This window comes from Notechis scutatus, chromosome 16 (assembly GCF_049901735.1).
Source record: "Notechis scutatus isolate UNSWTSFEM ecotype Mainland chromosome 16, rNotScu1.2, whole genome shotgun sequence".
NCBI lineage: Eukaryota > Metazoa > Chordata > Lepidosauria > Squamata > Elapidae > Notechis > Notechis scutatus.
In genome coordinates this window covers 5,340,335-5,360,143 of record NC_142024.1, presented here as the reverse complement: position 1 = coordinate 5,360,143, position 19,809 = coordinate 5,340,335, and the positions used below count along the sequence as shown (strand labels likewise).

The following is a 19,809-nucleotide window of genomic DNA, read 5'->3' as shown; positions in this document are numbered from 1 at the left end:
AACGTACTGCATCACCAGGGCTCTCAGCTCGTGGCCTTTTTCTCCCAGGTGTCTCCAAGCCGATTTGGGACCAGCTGACCTACCTTGATAAGGAGCTGGAGCCAAACGAGCCCACGTTGCAAAATACGGGGCTGGTCCCCGGGTTGGAGCCAGTATTCAGGACTAAGTTTCTATCTGGCGAGCGGGCGGCGGCCGCAATGGGCTGTGACGTGGCGGTCAAACTGGCAAAGGGGTTTTCTTCTCTCGAGTGGGTGGACATCATTAGGACTTCCATTAGCACTTGCCCAATCAAGTCTTTAAAGTCAGAGAACACTGGGAGGGAAGAGAAGAGGATCATCTGAGGACCCTCCACACATCTCACGCAGCAAAGGGAGTTTCAGAAGTGAATCAATCTGATCTGAACAGGCAGGGAGCATTTTAGACTTATATGCCGCTTCACGGTGCTTCCCAGCCCCTCTCTAAGAGGTTCACAGAGTCAGCCTCTTGCCCCCGAACAATCTGGGTCCTCATTTTACCCACCTTGGAAGGACAGAAGGCTGAGTGAACCTTGAGTTGGGCAGGATCGAACTGCCAAATTGCTGGCAGCCGGTAGTCAGCAGAAGTAGCCTGCAGTAATGCACTCTGACCACTGCGCCACCGTGGCTCTTGTTACATGCTCAAATTATTAAGGGGTGCTTAGATCTGGTCCACGGGCTGCCCTAGAAACAGTGAAGGACCGGCCCACGGATCCTCTGCCAGTGATAATAGAGCTCAGGAGCACCGCATGTGGCCCCTCCTGAGCTCCGTTCTCGCAGGAGGCCGTCCCAGCCGAAACGGAGCTCGGGAGCCTGTTTTCGCTGGCAGGGTCCTTGGGCCACAGGCGCCTCCAACACGAGGGATGTCAAGCTGGCCACGCCCACCCAGGCCCGTTGAGGTCAACCACTATCCTGATGCGGCCTTAATGAAATCGAGTTTGACACCCCTGCAATGTTCTCACCCTCACTTCTTTAAGATGGGGGGTACTTCACCTCCCAGAATCCTCCAGTTAAAGCTCCAACATGTTGTGAGAGCGCCCCGAATTCTGGCAACCCCGAGCCTGATCTAAACGGCGCTTAATTAACGCAGCTGGCTTTGGTAAGCAAATTCTGCTTTTGAAACACATCCCAGAGACAAAGGCGGATAAGTTCCTTACCGTCTTTAGGGTTCTGCTTGAACTGGTCCGAAAGGGAAGTCAGGAAAATGACGTCTCGGTCTCGGTCTTTCCAAGAACCCGGAAAATCTTACAAACCAGCTGTAAGGCCTGCTCCTCTGAGATTTCCAATCCTGAGGGAGGCTCCTGCAAATGGACACCAGAAAATACTCAGGGTTAATTTTGCCCGGCCAAAAGAATGCAGGGACATTTGGCAAAGCCATGATAAGTTATCATGAATGACAAAGGATAATTTTCTCTCTCTCTCTCTCTCTTTTTTTACAGCCCAGTCCGTGTCTGACCAAAGGAACGGGGTTCTCTTAAGTTGCACCGGGAATTGCAAACTCAGAATTAAAATTATATTTGCACTGTCCAGCAGGGAGGTATGTTGGGATGTGGCACGGCTGTTGTAAAGTCTGGTGTTGTGGCGTTTGTGTGTGTACACATACGCAGGTAGACAGTTTGGCACAGAGGAGGCTAAACTCAGTGTTTTAGGCAGCTAGCACTGATGATGTTACCTAGTTTGGGTCATGAAGCGTCTGCAAGAAAACAAGCCAGCTGTCATGCCGTTGTCGGAGTCTGAATCCCAGGAGGAAGACAAGCAGCTGACAGGGAGTGGGGCTCCTTTGGCTGCGAAGGAGGCTGGGGAAGGGCAAAGTCCAGCTGGGCAGAGCAGGGGAGATGTAGGACAAGGGAGAGGGAGTTCAGAGGAAGACCCAGGCCATCCCCTCTTCATCCTAAGGCAAGCAGAGAGGAATGGAGAAGAGAGCAATGCGGATTGTGTGGCTTATGGGGGAGGAAAGGGCCCTGATTCCCTTCATTATCCACACCTGGGAAGAGAGTTTAAAAGAGATGTGTGGGGTGTCTGCTGGGAAGAAACAAGAGTTTATCTTGTGTTGACTTTGGTTATCTGCGTTCCTGGCATCCTCCCAATCCTGTTAACTTACTACCGTTCCTTCACATCTGGAATTCCTTTTCTTGCCCTGCCAGACTAATTACCTCATCTTGCCTTGATTGGACTTATAGTTACAGTTTTTGTTGACCACATTTTGGACTAGATTCTCTGCAGCCAAAGCCTATTCCTGGGAGAGTTTTTCTCCAGCCAGAAGGTAACCAGGACATTGGGGGCAAAGTTGGAGTTAATAAAGGGATTCCTACTGATTATCTGTGTTGCCTTTGTGCCACACCCCAGGTCATCCCACCAGCTCAGAGACCACCAAGGACCCCTCCTGTCAATCCTGAGCTATAAATATTCTCCTTTATTGATAGCACATTCGCCATTCTGCCTATCCTAAGATGCGAAGCAAGGGCTGTTCCAGAGTAGACAGTTAAGGGCCTCTTCCTTTCCCCTCAAGCCCAGTGTGACTTCCTCACCTTATCCGAGAGGCTCCGCTTCTCCCTCCGGTCGCTCTCATCCACTTCCATGTTTTCGATCCCCGAATCCACATCGACCTGGGACAAGCTGGAAAGGGAGCAGAGGAACCCTTCAGACCCTCCAAACTCCGAAGAGCAGTTACTCAGAACAGACACTCCCAGCACAGGAGGGCTTGGAGGGAAAAACAACCCGATGGGCACAAAAACACCACAACTGTGCCATTGGCTTTTAATTGATGGATAACCAACTGCCCAGACACTGCTTGCTTCGGAACAAACCAACATGACTCATGGAGGACAACTGCAGCACATTTCATTTCTCACCCCCTCCCACAGCTTGCGTTCTGTGGGGGAGTCTACGCAGGGCTGCCAAACAGAATTCAGCCCATGTGTGGGGAGAACAACATTTCGGTTCTGCCATCCCCCTAAAGCCATTATTCTAAGCTCTGGCTGGGTTTACAAATTTGTGTTTATCTGTACACACATTTGGACACGTTCCAGCCGTCAGAAGACAAAGAGGAAAACCTACAGGGAGAACCTTAAGGGTTTTAAAAAGAGTTATTCCTCAAGCTGGGTAGAATAGAAATAGAACAGAATAGAATTCTTTATTGGCCAAGTGTGGTTGGACACACAATGGCTGTGGATGAAACTGGGGAAGGCAAAGTCCAGCTGGGCAGAACAGGGGAGAGGTAGAGCAAGGAAGAAGGAATTCGGAGGAAGACCTAGGCCCACCCCTCTCTTCATCCTAGGGCACGCAGGGAGGAACGGAGAAGGGAGCAATGTGGGCTGCATGGCTCATGGGGGAGAAAAGGGCCCTGATTCCCTTCATTAGCTGCAGCTGGGAACACAGTGTTTAAAAAGGGAAGCTGCACACAACAAACTGTTGGAAGCAAATCGTGAATTATCTTTTATTGTTGAGGCTTATCTGTGTTCCTGGCGTCTTCCCAACTGTGTGTGTTTTGCTGGCCTTTCAAGTATGCAATTCCTTCTCCTGCCCTGTCATGTTCATTGCTGCAGCGTGGTTTGTGTGGATTTTTATTTACAGTTTGTATGTACTTTGTTTTTGGACTGAATTTCCTCCACTTAAAGACTGTTTTGGGGAGCGTTTTTTTCTCCAGCCGAAGGTAACTTGGACATTGGGGGCAAAGTTGGAGGTACTAAAGGGACTCTTCTTACTTATGTGACTGTGTTGCCTTTGTGCCACGCCCCAGGTCATCACAATATCAATTTAATAAATAAAATAAGGTTCTCCTACAGCTATCTGTGTCAGATAAAGAAATGCTGGTAAAATCCCAAGAGGTTACATCTTGGGATAACGTCCACCCAAGGCTGCCCTGAGCCAGGGACTGCATGAGGCCTCCCATACCTTTTCTCGCAGGAGACGCTATCGATATCCATGCTCTGGGACCGGGAAAGGGACTGGGACTGCGTTTCGAGGCTGTTGGAGGGCGAGCTGCTGAGCGAACTCACACCTTCGCTGCTCTGACTGCGGTGGGCAACACCTTCAGGAAAGAGGACAGGAAGGAATTTAGTCGATTCCCTTCCCAGCGTGTGCCCATGTGCACAAGCCTGCAGCTGGAAGCTGGGGAAAAACAAGTTTACACGATAATCCACTCCCTAAAAGTCTGTAGAGATTCTCGGTCAGCCAGGTGGTGGTTGTCCCAAAGGTGCTTTTTTCAGGAGGTAACTGGACTTTGATTTTTTTTTCTTTTGAAGATATTTTGCTTCTCATGCAAGAAATTTCTTCAACTTTGACAGAACAGTGGGGAACGGAAGGATTTATATTCCTTGCAGGCAGCTAGTCATTTGCATCCTTTTTGAGGGTCGTTGAGGCCACTTGGAGGTTTATCTGTGTCCTCAGGGTCACCTGAGTAGTGCTTTAGATAAATCTCCAAGTGCTTCAAATCTTGCAAAGTTTCTGATGTGTGGCCTTTACTACCCAGAATTCCCTAGCTGCCAAGGCTGTTGCTGAGAATTCTGGGACTCCATTCTTCTGAACCTTATCAAAATTAAGAAGCACCACTAGAAATTCAAGGAAAAGGATTTATGTTCTCCACTATACCTCCCCCATTTTCCAGTTTTTACCCTTCCAGCCAATTCCCGTGAATTAACTTGATGCTGATGCAAATGTTTAAAGTGTAAAGAAACCAGAAATCCAAGTTCAAATAGAATGCCAGCATGTATTTTAAAATTAAAAATCTTGTTCTTCTCACATAAACCAAGGATTTTCTGGGTCAACCAACCATCCCAATACAGCATCCCTCAATTGTATCACTCTGCTATCCATCATCCCCAATCAGTTTGGTTATTTTGACAACATTGGGAACTGTAGGATGGCCAAGGTATAAAACAAAACTTTAAATACTGTCTAATTGTCTTCTCTTGCCTCTGAGCTTCTTAGAATCTCAGTGACTAAAGTGTCATCAAAGCCTTTGTAAATAATTAAAAAAAAATGGTTTAGTGTGCCACCGAAACTATTTTTAAACCCGGTGGGAACAACTTGGCTTTAACAGGTCACGCAGCACATTTAAGAGCGTTAATAAGATAAAAGAAAAGAAACCAACCTTCTTTCTCATTCAGTGTCACATCCCAATTAATCAAGCACTTAAAATGTTTTAGCTCTGGAATGAACAGTATGTATGTGTGTGACATTCACACAAACACACACACCCCTCAGTAATTTGTCATGAAAGCAATTCTCCCTCCCCCCACAACTCTTTCTAAATATGTTTCTCTCCTCTCGGTAAACATGAACCTGACATTCCCAGCTGGTCAAACCGATTTAAGGCCAAACCAAGGGAGAAGCTGCCCACAGAGAAATCTCGATTGTTATTATCACCTCTCAATGACAAGGCCAATCTGCTGAATGGCTGCTTAAGCAGGCAGCAAGAGGGAGGGAGGGAGGGAAGGAAGGATGCAGCCGCGTGACAGTTTGGCTTGCCTGGCTAAGCAGCCACTTCCTTCACCTTCAAGGCCAGCTGTTCTGCAGGCTACAGCAATCTCTATGGGAGAGTATGTCGTTGTCAAAACCAGCCAGGTTACCCCACTCTCATATTTAGAAGATGCTTCAAAGATGGCTTGTAGGGTTCCATTTTAGTTTTGAAATAAGCCTGTCAAACCCTGTGACACCCCGGGGTTTGCCATACTGGGAGAGGTGATGGGGGTGTAGACCGGGAGGCTACAGTGGTGTGCCGACGAACGCTGCGGATCAGTTGTGTGACGGGGAGGCACGAGGCAAACGCCTCCGAAGCACCAGCGGTAGGCCGACAATCAGCTGATTCATGCAGCATCAGCAATGGGCCAATGATCAGCTGTTCCGGCCTGCAGCCCAGCCGGGCGGCGAGCAATCGGCTGACCCAAGGCACAGCTGGCCGTGGGACATGGACAGCGCCGGTGGAAGGGCGTGGCTCGTCTAGATATAATGCACTGGGAGGTGGATGCTCCCAGCGCTGACTTTACCATCTTTGATGAATTTTTCTTTTGGAACTCATTGCATGCTAGAGTCTGGCTAAATAAATCCAGTTAGCCTCCATATGAGTGGCGTCTTAGTACTGGTTTAAGTCCAGAACTCAGATCCTTGAGAAAGCCATTATAGGCTGTAAAATCTGGCGACTGCAGAGGACAATGCTCAAACCCAGCGAGGACTGGATTTCATTTCTTTAAACGACAAGAAAACGTGGCAGCTTCCTTACGGCTCTTAACCTAATTCACATGTCCCAACACTGGCCTTGCAGGAAAAGCCATGAACAAAGGAAAACTGGCGTGGTTTGTCTCACCCCAAATCATCCTAAAGAATTGGCATTAAGCTGGCAGTGGCTTACCTGACGCACCGATTGGCGAGGTAGCAGGGGTCATACTGTGAACATTGAGCCCAAGGTTGTGGGGTGCCCCTGAAGACGGTGCTGGGACCGGCTGCCCTGGGGGGCTCTCCCTCTGCGGAGACGTAAGTGGGGTGGTGGGCTGGGAAGAAGGTCCGCCAGCAAGTCGGGCCAGGCGCCTCCGACGGATCTGCATAACAACCAGGACACTGTGAGTTACAAAGAGCCTTCATGGCGCAGTGGTTAGAGTGCAGTTCTGCAGGCTACTTCTATCAACTGCTGGCTGCCTGCAATCTGGCAGTTCAAATTTCACCAGGCTCAAAGTTGACAGCCTTCCATCCTTCCGAGGTGGGTCAAATGAGGACCCAGATTGTTGGGGGCAAAAGGCTGACTCTGTAAACTACTTAGAGAGGGCTGTAAAGCACTGTGAAGCGATATATAAGTGCTATTGCTATCTTCTTTCCTTCTTCCCTCCCTCCTTCATTCCCAGTGGTTAGAATGCAGCATTGCAAGTTAACTCTGCCCACTGCCAGCAGTTTGATCCTGACCGACTGGCTCAAGGTTGACACATCCTTCCATCCTTCCAAGGAGGGTAAAATGAGGACCCAAATTGTTGGGGGCAATAGGCTGACTCTGTAAACCACTTAGAGAGGGCTGTAACGGCACTGAAAATCTGTATATAAGTCTAAGTGCTTTTGCTACTGGATTTCAGCCCTTCAGAGTTCCAGAAGGTCTTGAACAATGTTTACCTCAGCTTTCAAAAACAGACCTGATGACCAGGGTAGAAGGTCAAAGACAGAATGTTTAACAAGAATTCCAAATTCAGGAAGCCATCCACATCTTGCCAAATAGCTTCGTCCCACATCAAACCATACACGCCAATGGTTCAGTGACGGGCTGTCACTGGCAAGGAGCCACTTTCATTCCAACAAATTCTTAACCTTGCACCACCACTCGTCTCCCCTTCCCCGAGAGAATCGCAAACAACATTTTCCCGGAAATGGACACAGCACACGAGGAAAACATGTTGCGGTGTTCATTCCACGGTTCAGAGGAAGCTCTATTATTAGCAACCAGGCAAGATCCTCCCTACAACCTTACGTAACAAGTCCAACCCATCCTGCTCTCATCTTTTGAACCTGAAGAACGTCTCCCGAGGAAGGCTCCCTCTCTCCCCCATCCTTGCAAGGGGCTAAAGCTCCTTCTTAAAACTCCTCTTTGCCCACATTACCTGACACCCTAAAAAGCGGGTGAAAGGTTTTTCAAAACTTTCACAACAAAAGCTGTTGTTTCCATCCTGCAAGACCTAAATTTAACAGGTTAAAGTCCACCTTCCCCAGGTTGAAGGAAGCTGAGCTCATTACAGGTAGCCTTCCACTTACAACCATTCGTGACCCTTCGAAGTTACAACAGCGTTGAAAAAGTGACGCAGGATCATTTTTCACTCTTACTATTGCAGCATCCCCAAAAGCATCAGGGGATCAAAATTCAGACGCTTGGCAGCTGACAGATGTTTATTGACGGTCGCAGTGCCCCAGGGTCAGGTTCTGACAAGCAAAATCAGTAGGGGAGCCAACTTCACTGAACGGCTACTTTAATGACTCCAGCGACCGACTTAACTGTGCCCAGGAAGGTCGTAAAATGGGAGCAAAACTCCCGCAACAAGTGTGCCACTTAGCAACAGAAAGGACTACCTGTATGTAAATTTCATTATTTCTGGAATAATAACGGAAAGGACGCTCTGTGATGGTGGCCAACGTTTAACATGAAGTTATGGGCTTGTAGTGTTTTGTCTACAACAGAGGTCTCCAAACTTGGAGACTTTAAGTGCATTGCTGGCTGAGGAATTCTGGGAGTTGAAGTCCACAGGTTTTAAACAAGTTTGGGGACCCCTGGTCTACAGGAAGAAGACACAACTTTGAACGACTCAAGAGAAAAAGAGGCTATAAGCCCATTGCAGGAAGCACAGAAAAATACACGATGAAAAGATTCGGCCGCTGACCAAAAATGTAGGTCAGGGTACTTTGTTTTAATCAGAGAGTCACTGAAAGCTGGCTCAACTCATAGAAATTAGGCTGAAATTATTATTTTCCTGCAAAGAATTGTCTGTCTTGAATAAAGGTCTGCTGCACTTCAGGTTGAATATTTCCTGGCCAGAAAAAAGGTTGAAAATAAAAAAGAAAAGAGTTTTATCCTCGGCCAAATCACGGGAATGGCTAATCCAATGATTCCTAATCTTTGCAAGGTCCAGATATATGACCTTCAACGGCCCACTCCTATTGAGTACACTCAGTACTAGTCATGCTGGGGAAGTTATGGGAGTCCATACATTTGGAAGTTGTCCAAAACTCACAAACGTTCTTCGGAACTTTGGGTAAGTGCTTCTCAAGCTCAACTTGGAACCATCAGGTGTCTACATACAAAGTAGATAAAGGTAAAGGTTCCCTTTGCACATATGTGCTAGTCGTTTCTGGCTCTAGGGGGCTGGTGCTCATCTCCATTACAAAGCCAAAGGAAACGCTGTTTCCCTTCCCACCAAAATAGGGGTCCCTATTTTTCTACTCCATTTTTTACATGCTTTCAAACTGCTAGGTTGGCAGAAGCTGGAACCAGTAACGGGAGCTCACTCCATTACGTGGCGCTAGGGATTCAAACCGTCGAACTGCCAACCTTTCTGATCGACAAGATCAGCATCTCAAGCCACTGAGCCACCCCATCCCTGTGGTGGGGGCAAAGTAGGAGTCAACCATAAAGCCCGAGAGATGGCAACGAGGGATATTTCTTCAATATGAGTAAGACCATCCTTCATCCATCTCTAGGAGGACCTCTCCAAGATTAAAATCCAGATCAGAGCTCCTTTCAAGAGATGCCAAGGATTAAACCTGGCTTGAAGTAGGGCTCTGGGTGAGCTACTTGAAATTTAAAATTTTCAAGATGGCATGGGTGGGGAACAGGCCCATCAGAAACTGTATGCTGCTACCCTCAAACTTCATCTACCCTAATTCTGAACCACTTCCACGCAAAAAGGTTTATTTGATCTTTGTTCAGTGGCTTCTGTTTTTCCATGCCACAACTCCTCTTTTGGGACCATTGGGAGATTTAGAAACAATTGGTGACACAATATAAAGATGGGCGGGAAGCACTCAGGGCTTACCCACAGGAAGTAATGAAGTGGGACCAATCATGGCTGGGAAAGGTGCTATTATTCCACCTAGAAGCAGAGGCATTATTACTGAAAGGACTAACCCATTGCTTAGTCTTTTACCCAGTCAACTTAATTAGCTACTCTTATTTATTATTTAAAGCATATCTCTTCTTTCTCACCTGAAAGGCTCCTAGGGTGACTGACCTTATAATAAAAACTAGACTGGTCATTCAAAAAGGCATTGTACAGAAAGCAAAAAAAGGATCGAAAAGAGGGGGAAAGGTGTGCCAGATATTGTTGTATTTACAACAGACATTATGCACATTTGCAAATCTAGATGGGCTGATTTGCACTGAGAAACAAAGTTCTACCCACCCACCCCACTCCCGGTCAAGTTTCAGGTACCCTGAAACACTGCAAAAGCAGGACTGGTTTGATGCAGTTTCCCATTAAAGAACTCCAAACCTCCAGGTAATGTCAAAAAATAAGATTCAAGTTCCAATAAAGGAGAATGTTTGTAGCTCAAGGTTGAAATGAGGAGTCCTTGGTGCTCTGAGCTTGTTTTCTTGCAGACATTTCATGACCCCAACTAGGTAACATCATGAGTGCTACTAGGAAGGAAGGAAGGAAATGTATTGCTCAGGGTTGACATGAGGGGGCCTTGGTGCTCTCTGAGCTTCTTTTCTTGCAGATGTTTCATTACCCTATGTAACATCTGCACCCTAGTTAGGGTCATGAAACATCTGCAAGAAAACAAGCTAAGAGAGCACCAAGGACCCCTGAAGATTCAAGTTCTCTGCACTCAGGGAAGAATTATCAATCAAATAATGTAATTAAACCAGGCTTTCTATCCAAGCTTCCCAATATACTCAGAAAGTGCCAGGCCAAAAGGGACCGCAAGAGAAAGTGCTTCCCTCCCCTCTCAAGGGCTGGCATAACAACAGACCTTTTTTCTCATTCCATTCCTCCCCAGGCTCTTTGTTCCCTTGGCTTCCTGTTTGCCCCCAGGATGCTTTCACACTGTTGATGTACTCAATTCGCCAGCAATAAACTAGCTTTCTTCTCCGGTGGCTATCTAGAGTCCCAAAAGTGAGATGGACAGCCAGTGGAAATCAAATAAGCAAACGATTGCTTGCTTGCAGGCCCTATTTAAACATTGTCTGAGGCTGCACATAAAATGCATTATGGTTTAGCATAAAGCATGCCCAGAAGAAAAAAAATAATACAAGCGACCCTATTTAAGTAGGCCAACCTGAGATGCGGAATAGGTCTTTCAACCTGAGTTAGAATTCCCCCCCCCCCACCAAATCTGCCATTCTAATTCCAATCAGGATGTGCCAGCATTCCTCCCTTTAAGCGATCCCATCTTTTTTTCCCCTCTTCCATGTCTCTGTTGGAGGGGTTGCCTTGCCTGCCCACCCTTCTACAGCAGAGAGCAAGTACTTGGCAATGGGCCTCATGTGCAGAGGTAGGTTCTTATTGAAACAGCAAATGCTTGGTAAATTATTACCTTCCTCCAACAACCACCACGTCATCTTGATGCTTTGGAAGCTGTGGAATGACTTTGCATAAAGATGCCTGTTGTTGCAATCTGATCTCCCCAATGGAAAGATGACACAACCCAGCATATTGAAGGAAAAGTGGGGAGGGAAAGTTGGGAGAAAACTAAAGGTGATCTTTTGAAGCTGACCACGATGGCCAGGTCCTATACAATAGGAGTACCAATCATTTGCAGGCTGAACACCCAGCACAAATCCCTTCCTGTTTACTTACTTTTCCCTTCTATGACAGTCCTGAACATTGCTACCTTTCCCCTGAGGGAGGTTCCCTCAAGTCACCATGATGAGGTAATCATGATGTAGTTCCAGATGGTAGGGAAGGAATTCCACCACTCAGATATATATGCCCCTGTGTGGCATCTGTAATTCCATGTTTCCATTGTATTTGGAAACAAAGAATTCTTAAGCACCACCTGCATCAGGCACAGAGTATCCCAAACAGAAATAATCCTGGCTTCAAGGGTACCTAGCAAAGGTTGATCTAACCTACTTTTGGAGGATCTTCCCAAGAAATCTCTTACTTAGCTGGAAAATATCTCCTCCTGCAACCAAGATGCGTAACAAACAACCTTGAGAGAGCTTGGAATAGAGCCCCACTGCATCTCCATCAAGAAGGCCAACTAGAATGCTGATAAATGTAAAGACAAATTAAAATCTCTATTTATGGCAACTTCTTTCTGGTCAATGATTACACACTGGTCATTGTGCCTATAAACCAAGGGTCTTCAAACTTGACAGCTTTAAGACTTGTGGACTTCAACTCCCAGAATTTCACCTCCTGTCCACATTAGCTCAAGAATTCTGAGAGTTGAAGTCCACAAGTCCTAAACTTGCCAAGTTTGAAGACCCTTGCTATAAACAATTGCAGATGGATTTTAGTTGGTTTCAAGTAGCCTTTTTTTAACTAATGGTCAAGAAGGTTTGACATGTTTGGTTCCTGTTCCACAACAGCAGATCCACCCACTGACTTCTCACTGTTTAGTTTACAGAGGAGTAGTTGGGTGGGAGAGAATTACTAGAATCAACTCACTTGTTTCCAATTACTTACTGTATTCCCAGCCCAAGTGTGATACCATTTTCAAAGCAGGACACTCAATATTCCTAAAGTGCTCCTAGGTTTTTTGCTTTTGCAGCTTAGCATAGTGAATATTTCCTTGCTAACTAGGATGAACCATCAGCAAACACAGGTAAACATGCTGTAAATTGTTCCATTTAACAACCACACACAGAGTTAAGTGCTCACAAAATACAGCTTATTAGTTTAGATACCAGGATTTATAGGAATATGCCGCAAACTAACACTATTTTTCCAGCTATCCAGTCCCATATCTTTTAATAATTTCCCTGTCCAGAGCTTCCCCCAAAAGGTTGGGCATACCAAGATTAGTACAGTTGGTCCTTGATTTATAACAATTGAGCCAGAAACCTCTGTTGCTAAGTGAGACATTTGTTAAGTGAGTTTTGCCTCATTTTAAGGCCTTTCTTCCCAGTTAAGTGAATCACTGCATTTGTTAAATTAGTAACATGGTTAAGTGAACCTGGCTTCCCCACTGATTTTTCTTCTCCAGTTACAAAATATGAGTCAATTTCCAAGTGTCTGAATTTTGATCACATGACCCTGGGGATGCTATAATGGCTGTGTGAAAAATCAGTCATAAGTAACCTTTTTTAGTGCTTTTGTAACTTCAGTTACTAAACAAACTGTTGTAAGTCAAGGACTATCTGTATTTAAACTGGATTGCCTTCAAAACATAGTTTGAACTGAGCTTAGACACCATAGCTTGGAAGCCATTATAGTTCATGGTTGTAGACCAATCCTGCAATCAAAGGTAAGGATTGCAGCCTGTGATCTGGTCTAGTGAACTAAGTTTCCTATGAATCCAAGATTTTTCACCCTTTGGGGAAAAAAAACCCCACACCTTTGATCACAGTTCCTAAAATCACCTTTCTCCAGCCAGATGCCTTTTGGTTGGGAGTCGTGGAAGCTTAAATCCAGTTTATCTCAAAGGAATCAAGTTAGAGAAGCTTTCCTAAACCACGGAATTTACTCACACGTCTTCATGCTAGTAGTTATTCCACTGTTTGATTCTGATTTCACCTAACATTTCAGTACTGTGCTTTTTCGTTCTGAAAGTGTGAATTCTAGTTTTAAATTGTTTTAGGAATTTACTGTAAGACTCACTAAGATGAAAACTACATATGGAAGTTTATTCACGTGAGGAAAGTTTTCCTTCTTAGAACAGATAAGGTAGAATTTTGTTATGCTCTTCACCTTGTCTTATGTTAGACTAGTACATCACCCAGAAATACAAATGTATTAAAAATGTCCAACAGATGATCAATTAGACCTAAATGTTTTAGATAAGATTTTCAACATGTTTTAATTGGCAACATACACATTTCCATTATAGAATAGGGGAAGAAAAGATTAGGAAGGTTTAGAATGAAGAGAAATGGAGAAAACATGTACTACAACATACTGCCTTCCCTGCATAGTTGCAGTCATTCTTAAATATTTTATAAGGCTGAGCACAACATACTAAGCCTGAATAAAATACAGGACATCCTTTAAGACAGGAAATACTCTCAAGAACACCTCACTATCTTAATAACCAACAACCTCCTAGTAATGTAATAGTAATGTAACCTGTCACATGGTGGTATTTAAGTTCATTTGAAAAAAAAAAGTTAATTTAATATTTTCACATATGCAGACCTGTTAACGTAACTTACACATCCTACCTTCCTGGCTGTCAGCTCAGACTGGGACTCTCAAAAGTTACAAAGATTTACCACAAAGGGGGGGGAGGAATTCAAGAGTCTTCTAAGCTCCCTAACATTTTTGTCCTATCCCCCTTAAAACCCACCTTTAAAATAGCAATGAAAAACCCTGAAAATACCTGCCTTTAAAATAAAAAAAAACTGGTTACCGTCAAACTTGGTTTTTGAACAGAAATCAATTCTAAAATCTTTAATTATAAGTGAGCAGATACCAAAAAAAGGAGAAATTTTATCCCAATGTACAGAACCTTCACTTCTCCTACCCAACTCTTGTACCTAAAAGGTCTGCACAAACCACCTTCAGTACAACCAGACAAATACACATTTCCTGGTTATCATCTGCCCCCAACACACACACACAAACAAAACTTACCTCATCGGCACTCAACTCCTCCATAGTTTTCCTCTTAATGGTGGAAGGCGGTTGGGGGAGGAAGGCTCCGCTGCTTCCCTCGAGGGAGGTGCTTGGATGGATGGATGGAGGAGGAGGAGGAAATGGCTTTCGGTTAACCACCCCTGTCCTGGTCGCTGCCTCTTTCCCTAAGGAGCTCTCAGAAGTGCATAGTCAGAGGCGAAGAGCAACCCCGTCCGTCCGTCCCCCTCGTCCCCACTCCGGATAGATAGATCTGCCTTAGAGTCCTTCCTCCAAGCTTCGTCTCGCCTGAACTGCATCCACCGCCCGCCCTTCCAAGCCGGTTTGCTCCTCCTCCAGACCCTGCTCGGTTATCTAAACTGGTCCCCACTCCAATCCCGGGGTTAGGAGCGCCCTACGGCCGCCACCCTCACAAGGCTCCCGTCCTTCCCTTCACATCCAGCGCTCCTTCCTCCCGGCGGCCTATCTTAGATTGCCGGGGCTGAAGCCCTACCTGTCCTGAGGCCCCACCTGTGTAGAGACCACACACACACTGGGCTGCTCCCTCACTCTTCTACGGGGGTCCCAAGGGAGCCGCTGGGCCTCGGGCCTCCCCACCGCTGCTTCTCCCCCGAGCGCAGGCTGCCTTGTAGATGCGCCAGCAGGCCCGGGGGTCCCATAGGGAGCCTTCCCCTCGCCTTCCTCTCCTCACCAGGCCCTCCTCGGCGACCCTCTGACGGGCAGGCCCACTCGGTTCCCCCCACTCCTTGGGCCTGAGGAATTCCCCCCCCCCCTTTTGGAAGCTCCCCCTGGCCCCGTGTTAGGCGGGCGGGGAGGCAACGCTCACCGGCTAAAGCCCCCGCGCCTCCCAACTCCCGCCCACGCGTGACCGCCGGAGCCCCACTTTTCCCCTCAGCCGCTGCCTCCCCACACGGAGATTATTCATCAAAACAAGAAGGCGGCGGCGGCCATCTTGGCGTCGGATCACGTGACCTCCGCTCCGCCGCGCTGTGCGTGAGTGGCCCCCGAGACTCAGGGACGCATGCGCCGGCCCTCGCAAGACCGCGATAAGATGGGAAGCCAGGTCCGGGAGGAGGAGGAGGAGGAGCCCCACTATCTGACACCCAGGAATGATGGGCTGCGTTGGCCAATAGCAGTAAGGAAAAAGGGCCTTCCCACTTGATTATAAGCTAACATCGGTTCGGGGGTTAGCCAATGAGGAGAAAGAGGAGGTGGGGGAAAAAAGCCCATCCTCTCTGTCGTCTCACGCCAGGCTGAATCCAAAGCAAGTTACCGTAACGCGAGGCAGTAGGCGGGGCTTGTTGGGGCCTGCGCCATAGCAACAGGCGGAGGGCCAAGGGCGGGGGAGGGCGGAGCCAAAATGGCGCTAAAATCAAAAGCTGTCAAAATTAAATGGAGCTTGTTAAATGAAACAAATATACAATAGGAATAAAAGCACCCCAAAAACGGACGATTTCTTCTTGTGTCGTGTAATGTGATCACTAATTTGCCATCAAGGTGAGTGGCACATTTCAAGATTTTTTTTAAAAAGCTTTAGAAAGAGGCTGCATTCACCACGCACACCTTATGTTCCATTTTCTAGATCTGTACCACAAATGAGTTCATCTTAAAGTGGAAAATAGATCGGGTTGTTTTTTACTTCCATGGGTTTTAAAAAGCATTGACATTATTAAACTAATTTACTATCAAAGGTTTGGGGTGGGGACGAAAAATAATTTTAAACAATATAAATCACAGAATAACAGACTAGAGGGAGAAGGAGCGTCTCCCCTCCACTCACAAGGCAAAGGGAAAAATACTTTCAGGGGGTGCCTGACCTGCTTTGAAACTAATACATTTTTTGGGTGCTCATGGCCCCCATTTGCACTTGCAAGGAAACTAATTGGGGGTGCAGTTCAAATTCTGCCAGTCACACAGCACAACACACCAAGCTCGGTTCAGGTTCATCCTCCTAAACCTGGTTAATTCAATATCTAGGTTAAGAGTCGTGTGAATAAGGCCAGATCCTGCTCTCTAGCTCATTTCAGACAAAGGAGCAAGAGCAGTGTTAAATAATCCACAGGTAGCAAAAAATCATGAGGACTTTTTCCAACTGATAATATCAAGCATCCAGGTGGTTTGTGACCTGGGTCCAGATTTCTACCCTGTTTGGAAATTCTCCTGCAAGTAGGAAATTGCATGTGGGATGCCTCCTCCCAACAAAAGGAAGAAGCCAACCTGGTTGGAAAGGCACCTATAACATGCTAAGCCAGCAATCATGGTTTACAAAGTGAAAATTGGGGTCAGATATTCAGGTAACATGCAAAACCAGAGAGGAAAATGCAGGCAAACCCTATCACATCTTAATGTATTGTATGAAGGGAGTCAAGTTCAGCACCAGGGTTCCCCCATCCAATCCAGCTGGACAGCCGTAAAGTACCCCCAAGGAAGACATTTGGGGACAAGCAAGTGGCATCATAGAGACTAGAAACCCCAAGTTGCATTATGCAATATGTTTAATGAATGTAACAGCCACCTTTATTTGCTCTTGGAATCTTTCAGAGCATTTCCAATAATGGAGAAAATACTGAAGCTTCCACATTGTTGTTGACTTGAAGTGAAAAGAGGTCTTGAAGATGCCTTGCACAGCTCTCCTTTGGAAGAGTTCCATTTGAGAATCATGCTCGCTTGAAAACTTGCGTGCTTGTCTGGCCTTCGCAACGGAGCTCCTGCGCATAAAGACAGCCATACAGTACTTGAGGCCTCAATGCTGGGAACCCAACTTCAAGCTACCTTAGCCAGGATGGGTTGCAGATTAGCCCCTGACATCTCAAACCCACCCCACAATCCAGCTCGCCTCCCCTGCTTAACTAAAGCCAAACTAGGATTTTAAAAAAACCTGGCTCGTTTCAAGCCTTACATCAGCATCCTCAGTATCATTTGGTTTACTTTCCTCTGCTTCCATTTTACATTATTTGGGTATAATGGACAGGTTCACAATTGTCTGCGGGATGGTTCGTTATGTTAATTTCTGTTTAAGCATTAACAAAACAAGCCACAATTGCTTGGGTTTAAGGCCACAAGGCCACAGTTAAACTGGAAAAAAATTAAATTAATGCACATTTTGTGTCCTGAGCTTGTGAAACAATATTTGCGGTTTCTTCATAGAGATGCTTTAGTTTAGCTCATGCTTCATGGAATATTTAAGAGGGCTGGATTCCTTCCCAATCCTGGGCTGACTATCATTTTCTAGATCCATTCAAGGTAATCCACCCAAAGATTTCATACCAAATACAGCTCATCTCCTTCAATCCAGTGGGACCAGCCTCTGTTTTTCTTTTCTCCATTCTGGGTGCAGACAAGTTTATCATTGTCCCAAATCACCACACTCTGCATTGGAAGAGAATAGTATTTAATGTTTTAAACCCCAACAAATTAGTTTATTTAAGATGGTGTGGATGGAGGCATTATAAACAGATTTCTAAAAACATTTTAGCCGACATTTTCTACCAATGAAGGCTTCTTGAAACATTTTCAATTATTGTGATAATGACCCTTTAAGAACTCTGGGTCAAGCTAAGATCCACAGAGCCAATTCCTTCCTCTAAAAAAAAAAATCCAGGAGAATAGGACTTCAGTTTTATTTATATTTCATACTTCTCCATGAGGAAGACCAACTGATCCTATTAAATCAGTTATTAATCTTTAATAAGCTGCAGCCTTTTTGCAATGCAAACTGATGTGCTCATAAATCTATTAAAGGAAGTAAAAAAAAAATTCAGCTAAGGAGGTCGAAAGAATTTGGTCTAGTAACATGAAGAAATGTTTGCTATGATTTTGACAATTCTCAGCATATAAAAATCAGACCAAACATTGTCAATACTTTCAAAAGCCCCAAGGAAAAAGTTTTTGAAACACATGGAAATATTTAAAAATATGTTCAGTCAATGCTTATTGCCAAAAATGTTCATTTAAAGTTTTAAAGGTATGGTTTACTTACTCTGCATTTACGGTTGTCCAATCCTTTGCTATCTTCATCGAACTCCTCTCCAATTTTGAACTCAACCAAATAGTTTCTAAAAGTGCTTGTTGTCCTGATAGAAAAGAAATCCTTTTCCTGTGTTATGACCTTCTGGGGCTTCAACAAGTTTGCTATCTTGCGAGTTGCAAAATCTATACCTTTGCAGGACAAAAAAATTACAAATGGGAGTTAAAACAATCTGTCATTACATTAAATGAATGCTGCCTTTCTTGATAGTAGCCAGGTTAACATTATGCATTTGTTTCATACCAGTGCCTCAGTTCCTCAATTCAAATCAGGCAGAATAACAGTTCTGAGTTAGAAGGAACTTTGGAGGTCTTCTAGTCCAACCTAAAAGAGACCCCATACCATTTCAGACAAAGGTTTAAATATTTCAGCCCCTCAAATATTGGAACACTGCTATGTCTCATACATTTTAGCCTTGGGGCCCTTAATTATCCTTGTTGCCCTTCTCTGCTCTTTCCAGAGCCTCAAAATCTTTTTTATAATGGGATAACCAAATCTGAATGCAGTATTCTAAGCACGGTCTTACTAAGGCTTTATAAAGCGGTACTAGAACTTCACATGATCTTGACTCTATCCCTCTGTTAATGCAGTTTAGGATTGCATTGGCTGTTTTTGGCTGCTGCCACACAGTGCAAAACTCAGATTTAAAGTTTCATTCAAAAAAACAAGGCACCTTATTAGAGGTTACTCCCAAATATGACTTTGCACACACAAAAGAAAAAAAATGGGAAGAATGGCAAAGTTATGACAGCTTAAGATAAATCTAACCATCAATCTTAAATTTGTATCTATAAGGATATATGTAGGTTCAATTAACCAAGATAGTTCAAGTAGCATTTCTGTTAAGTGTCCTAGCATGGTTTTGCTTATGGCTTAGATAAGTGCTTCTCAAGATTTTTTTTCCCTTAGTACCAAAACTATCCTTATTTAAATATCCGCGGTTCTTATTAGTATTGGGTTTGTATCATTACTCAAAGGGGAAAAAAACCACTTTCACCCAATTTGGGGTATTTTACCCAAGTTTGATTCATGGCTTGACATGGTTTGCAAAACAGACCAGTGTGGTTTATTCAAGACAGTTTAAATATGGAGTAATATGGGGATTTAGCCACGTGCAAGCAAAAGAAACTGTAGTAAGCTATTTAAGCATTTGAACATGAATCTGAGGCAAAGTTTAAGATATAAAGAATATTTTGTTCCTTGCCTAATTCTACTTCAACCAAGTAAAAACCAGTGCAAATTCTGGGTTAAATCCTGTAATATATAAACCCCCTAGTGTGAAAAAAAAGGCAAAACAAAACTTCCAAGAGATAACTTTATCTTTGAAGGCTGCAGTCACCAAATAAGCATCTTGAAGAGTTCAACCAATAAATCTTAAAAGCTCTGTACTTGCCTAAAGCCAACATATAGCCTTCAAAATTCTCAGACCGGACAAGATTCCAGGTACCATTGAAGTCCACCGGCATGGTTGAAGAGAGGGAGCACCTGAGATGAACACAAAACTAAAAAGGTCCAAGGATGCAAATGAGAAGCTCTCATTTCCCCAGTGCCTTCTTTATATAAG

The 19,809-nt window shown here is 45.0% G+C and overlaps 2 protein-coding genes across 2 annotated transcripts in view; both read right to left on the bottom strand.

Moving 5' to 3' along the window:
- The window catches only part of UBE4B (ubiquitination factor E4B), a 44,941-nt gene extending 30,533 nt beyond the window's left edge, over positions 1 to 14,408 (bottom strand). The window contains 7 exon segments of the mRNA XM_026686437.2: positions 84 to 312; positions 1,172 to 1,249; positions 1,252 to 1,315; positions 2,543 to 2,630; positions 3,909 to 4,044; positions 6,364 to 6,550; positions 14,219 to 14,408. Coding sequence (XP_026542222.2) covers positions 84 to 312; positions 1,172 to 1,249; positions 1,252 to 1,315; positions 2,543 to 2,630; positions 3,909 to 4,044; positions 6,364 to 6,550; positions 14,219 to 14,242 — 806 coding nt within the window. The 5' untranslated portion in view covers positions 14,243 to 14,408.
- Positions 14,409 to 16,695: 2,287 nt separating this feature from the next.
- RBP7 (retinol binding protein 7) lies at positions 16,696 to 19,808 on the bottom strand. Its single transcript, XM_026686448.2, has 4 exons — positions 19,639 to 19,808; positions 18,198 to 18,376; positions 17,486 to 17,587; positions 16,696 to 16,926 (listed from the first exon to the last, which is right to left on the bottom strand). The coding sequence occupies exons 1-4, from the start codon at positions 19,709 to 19,711 to the stop codon at positions 16,876 to 16,878; spliced, it is 405 nt and encodes a 134-aa protein (XP_026542233.2). The 5' UTR covers positions 19,712 to 19,808; the 3' UTR covers positions 16,696 to 16,875.
- Position 19,809: the final 1 nt, after the last annotated feature.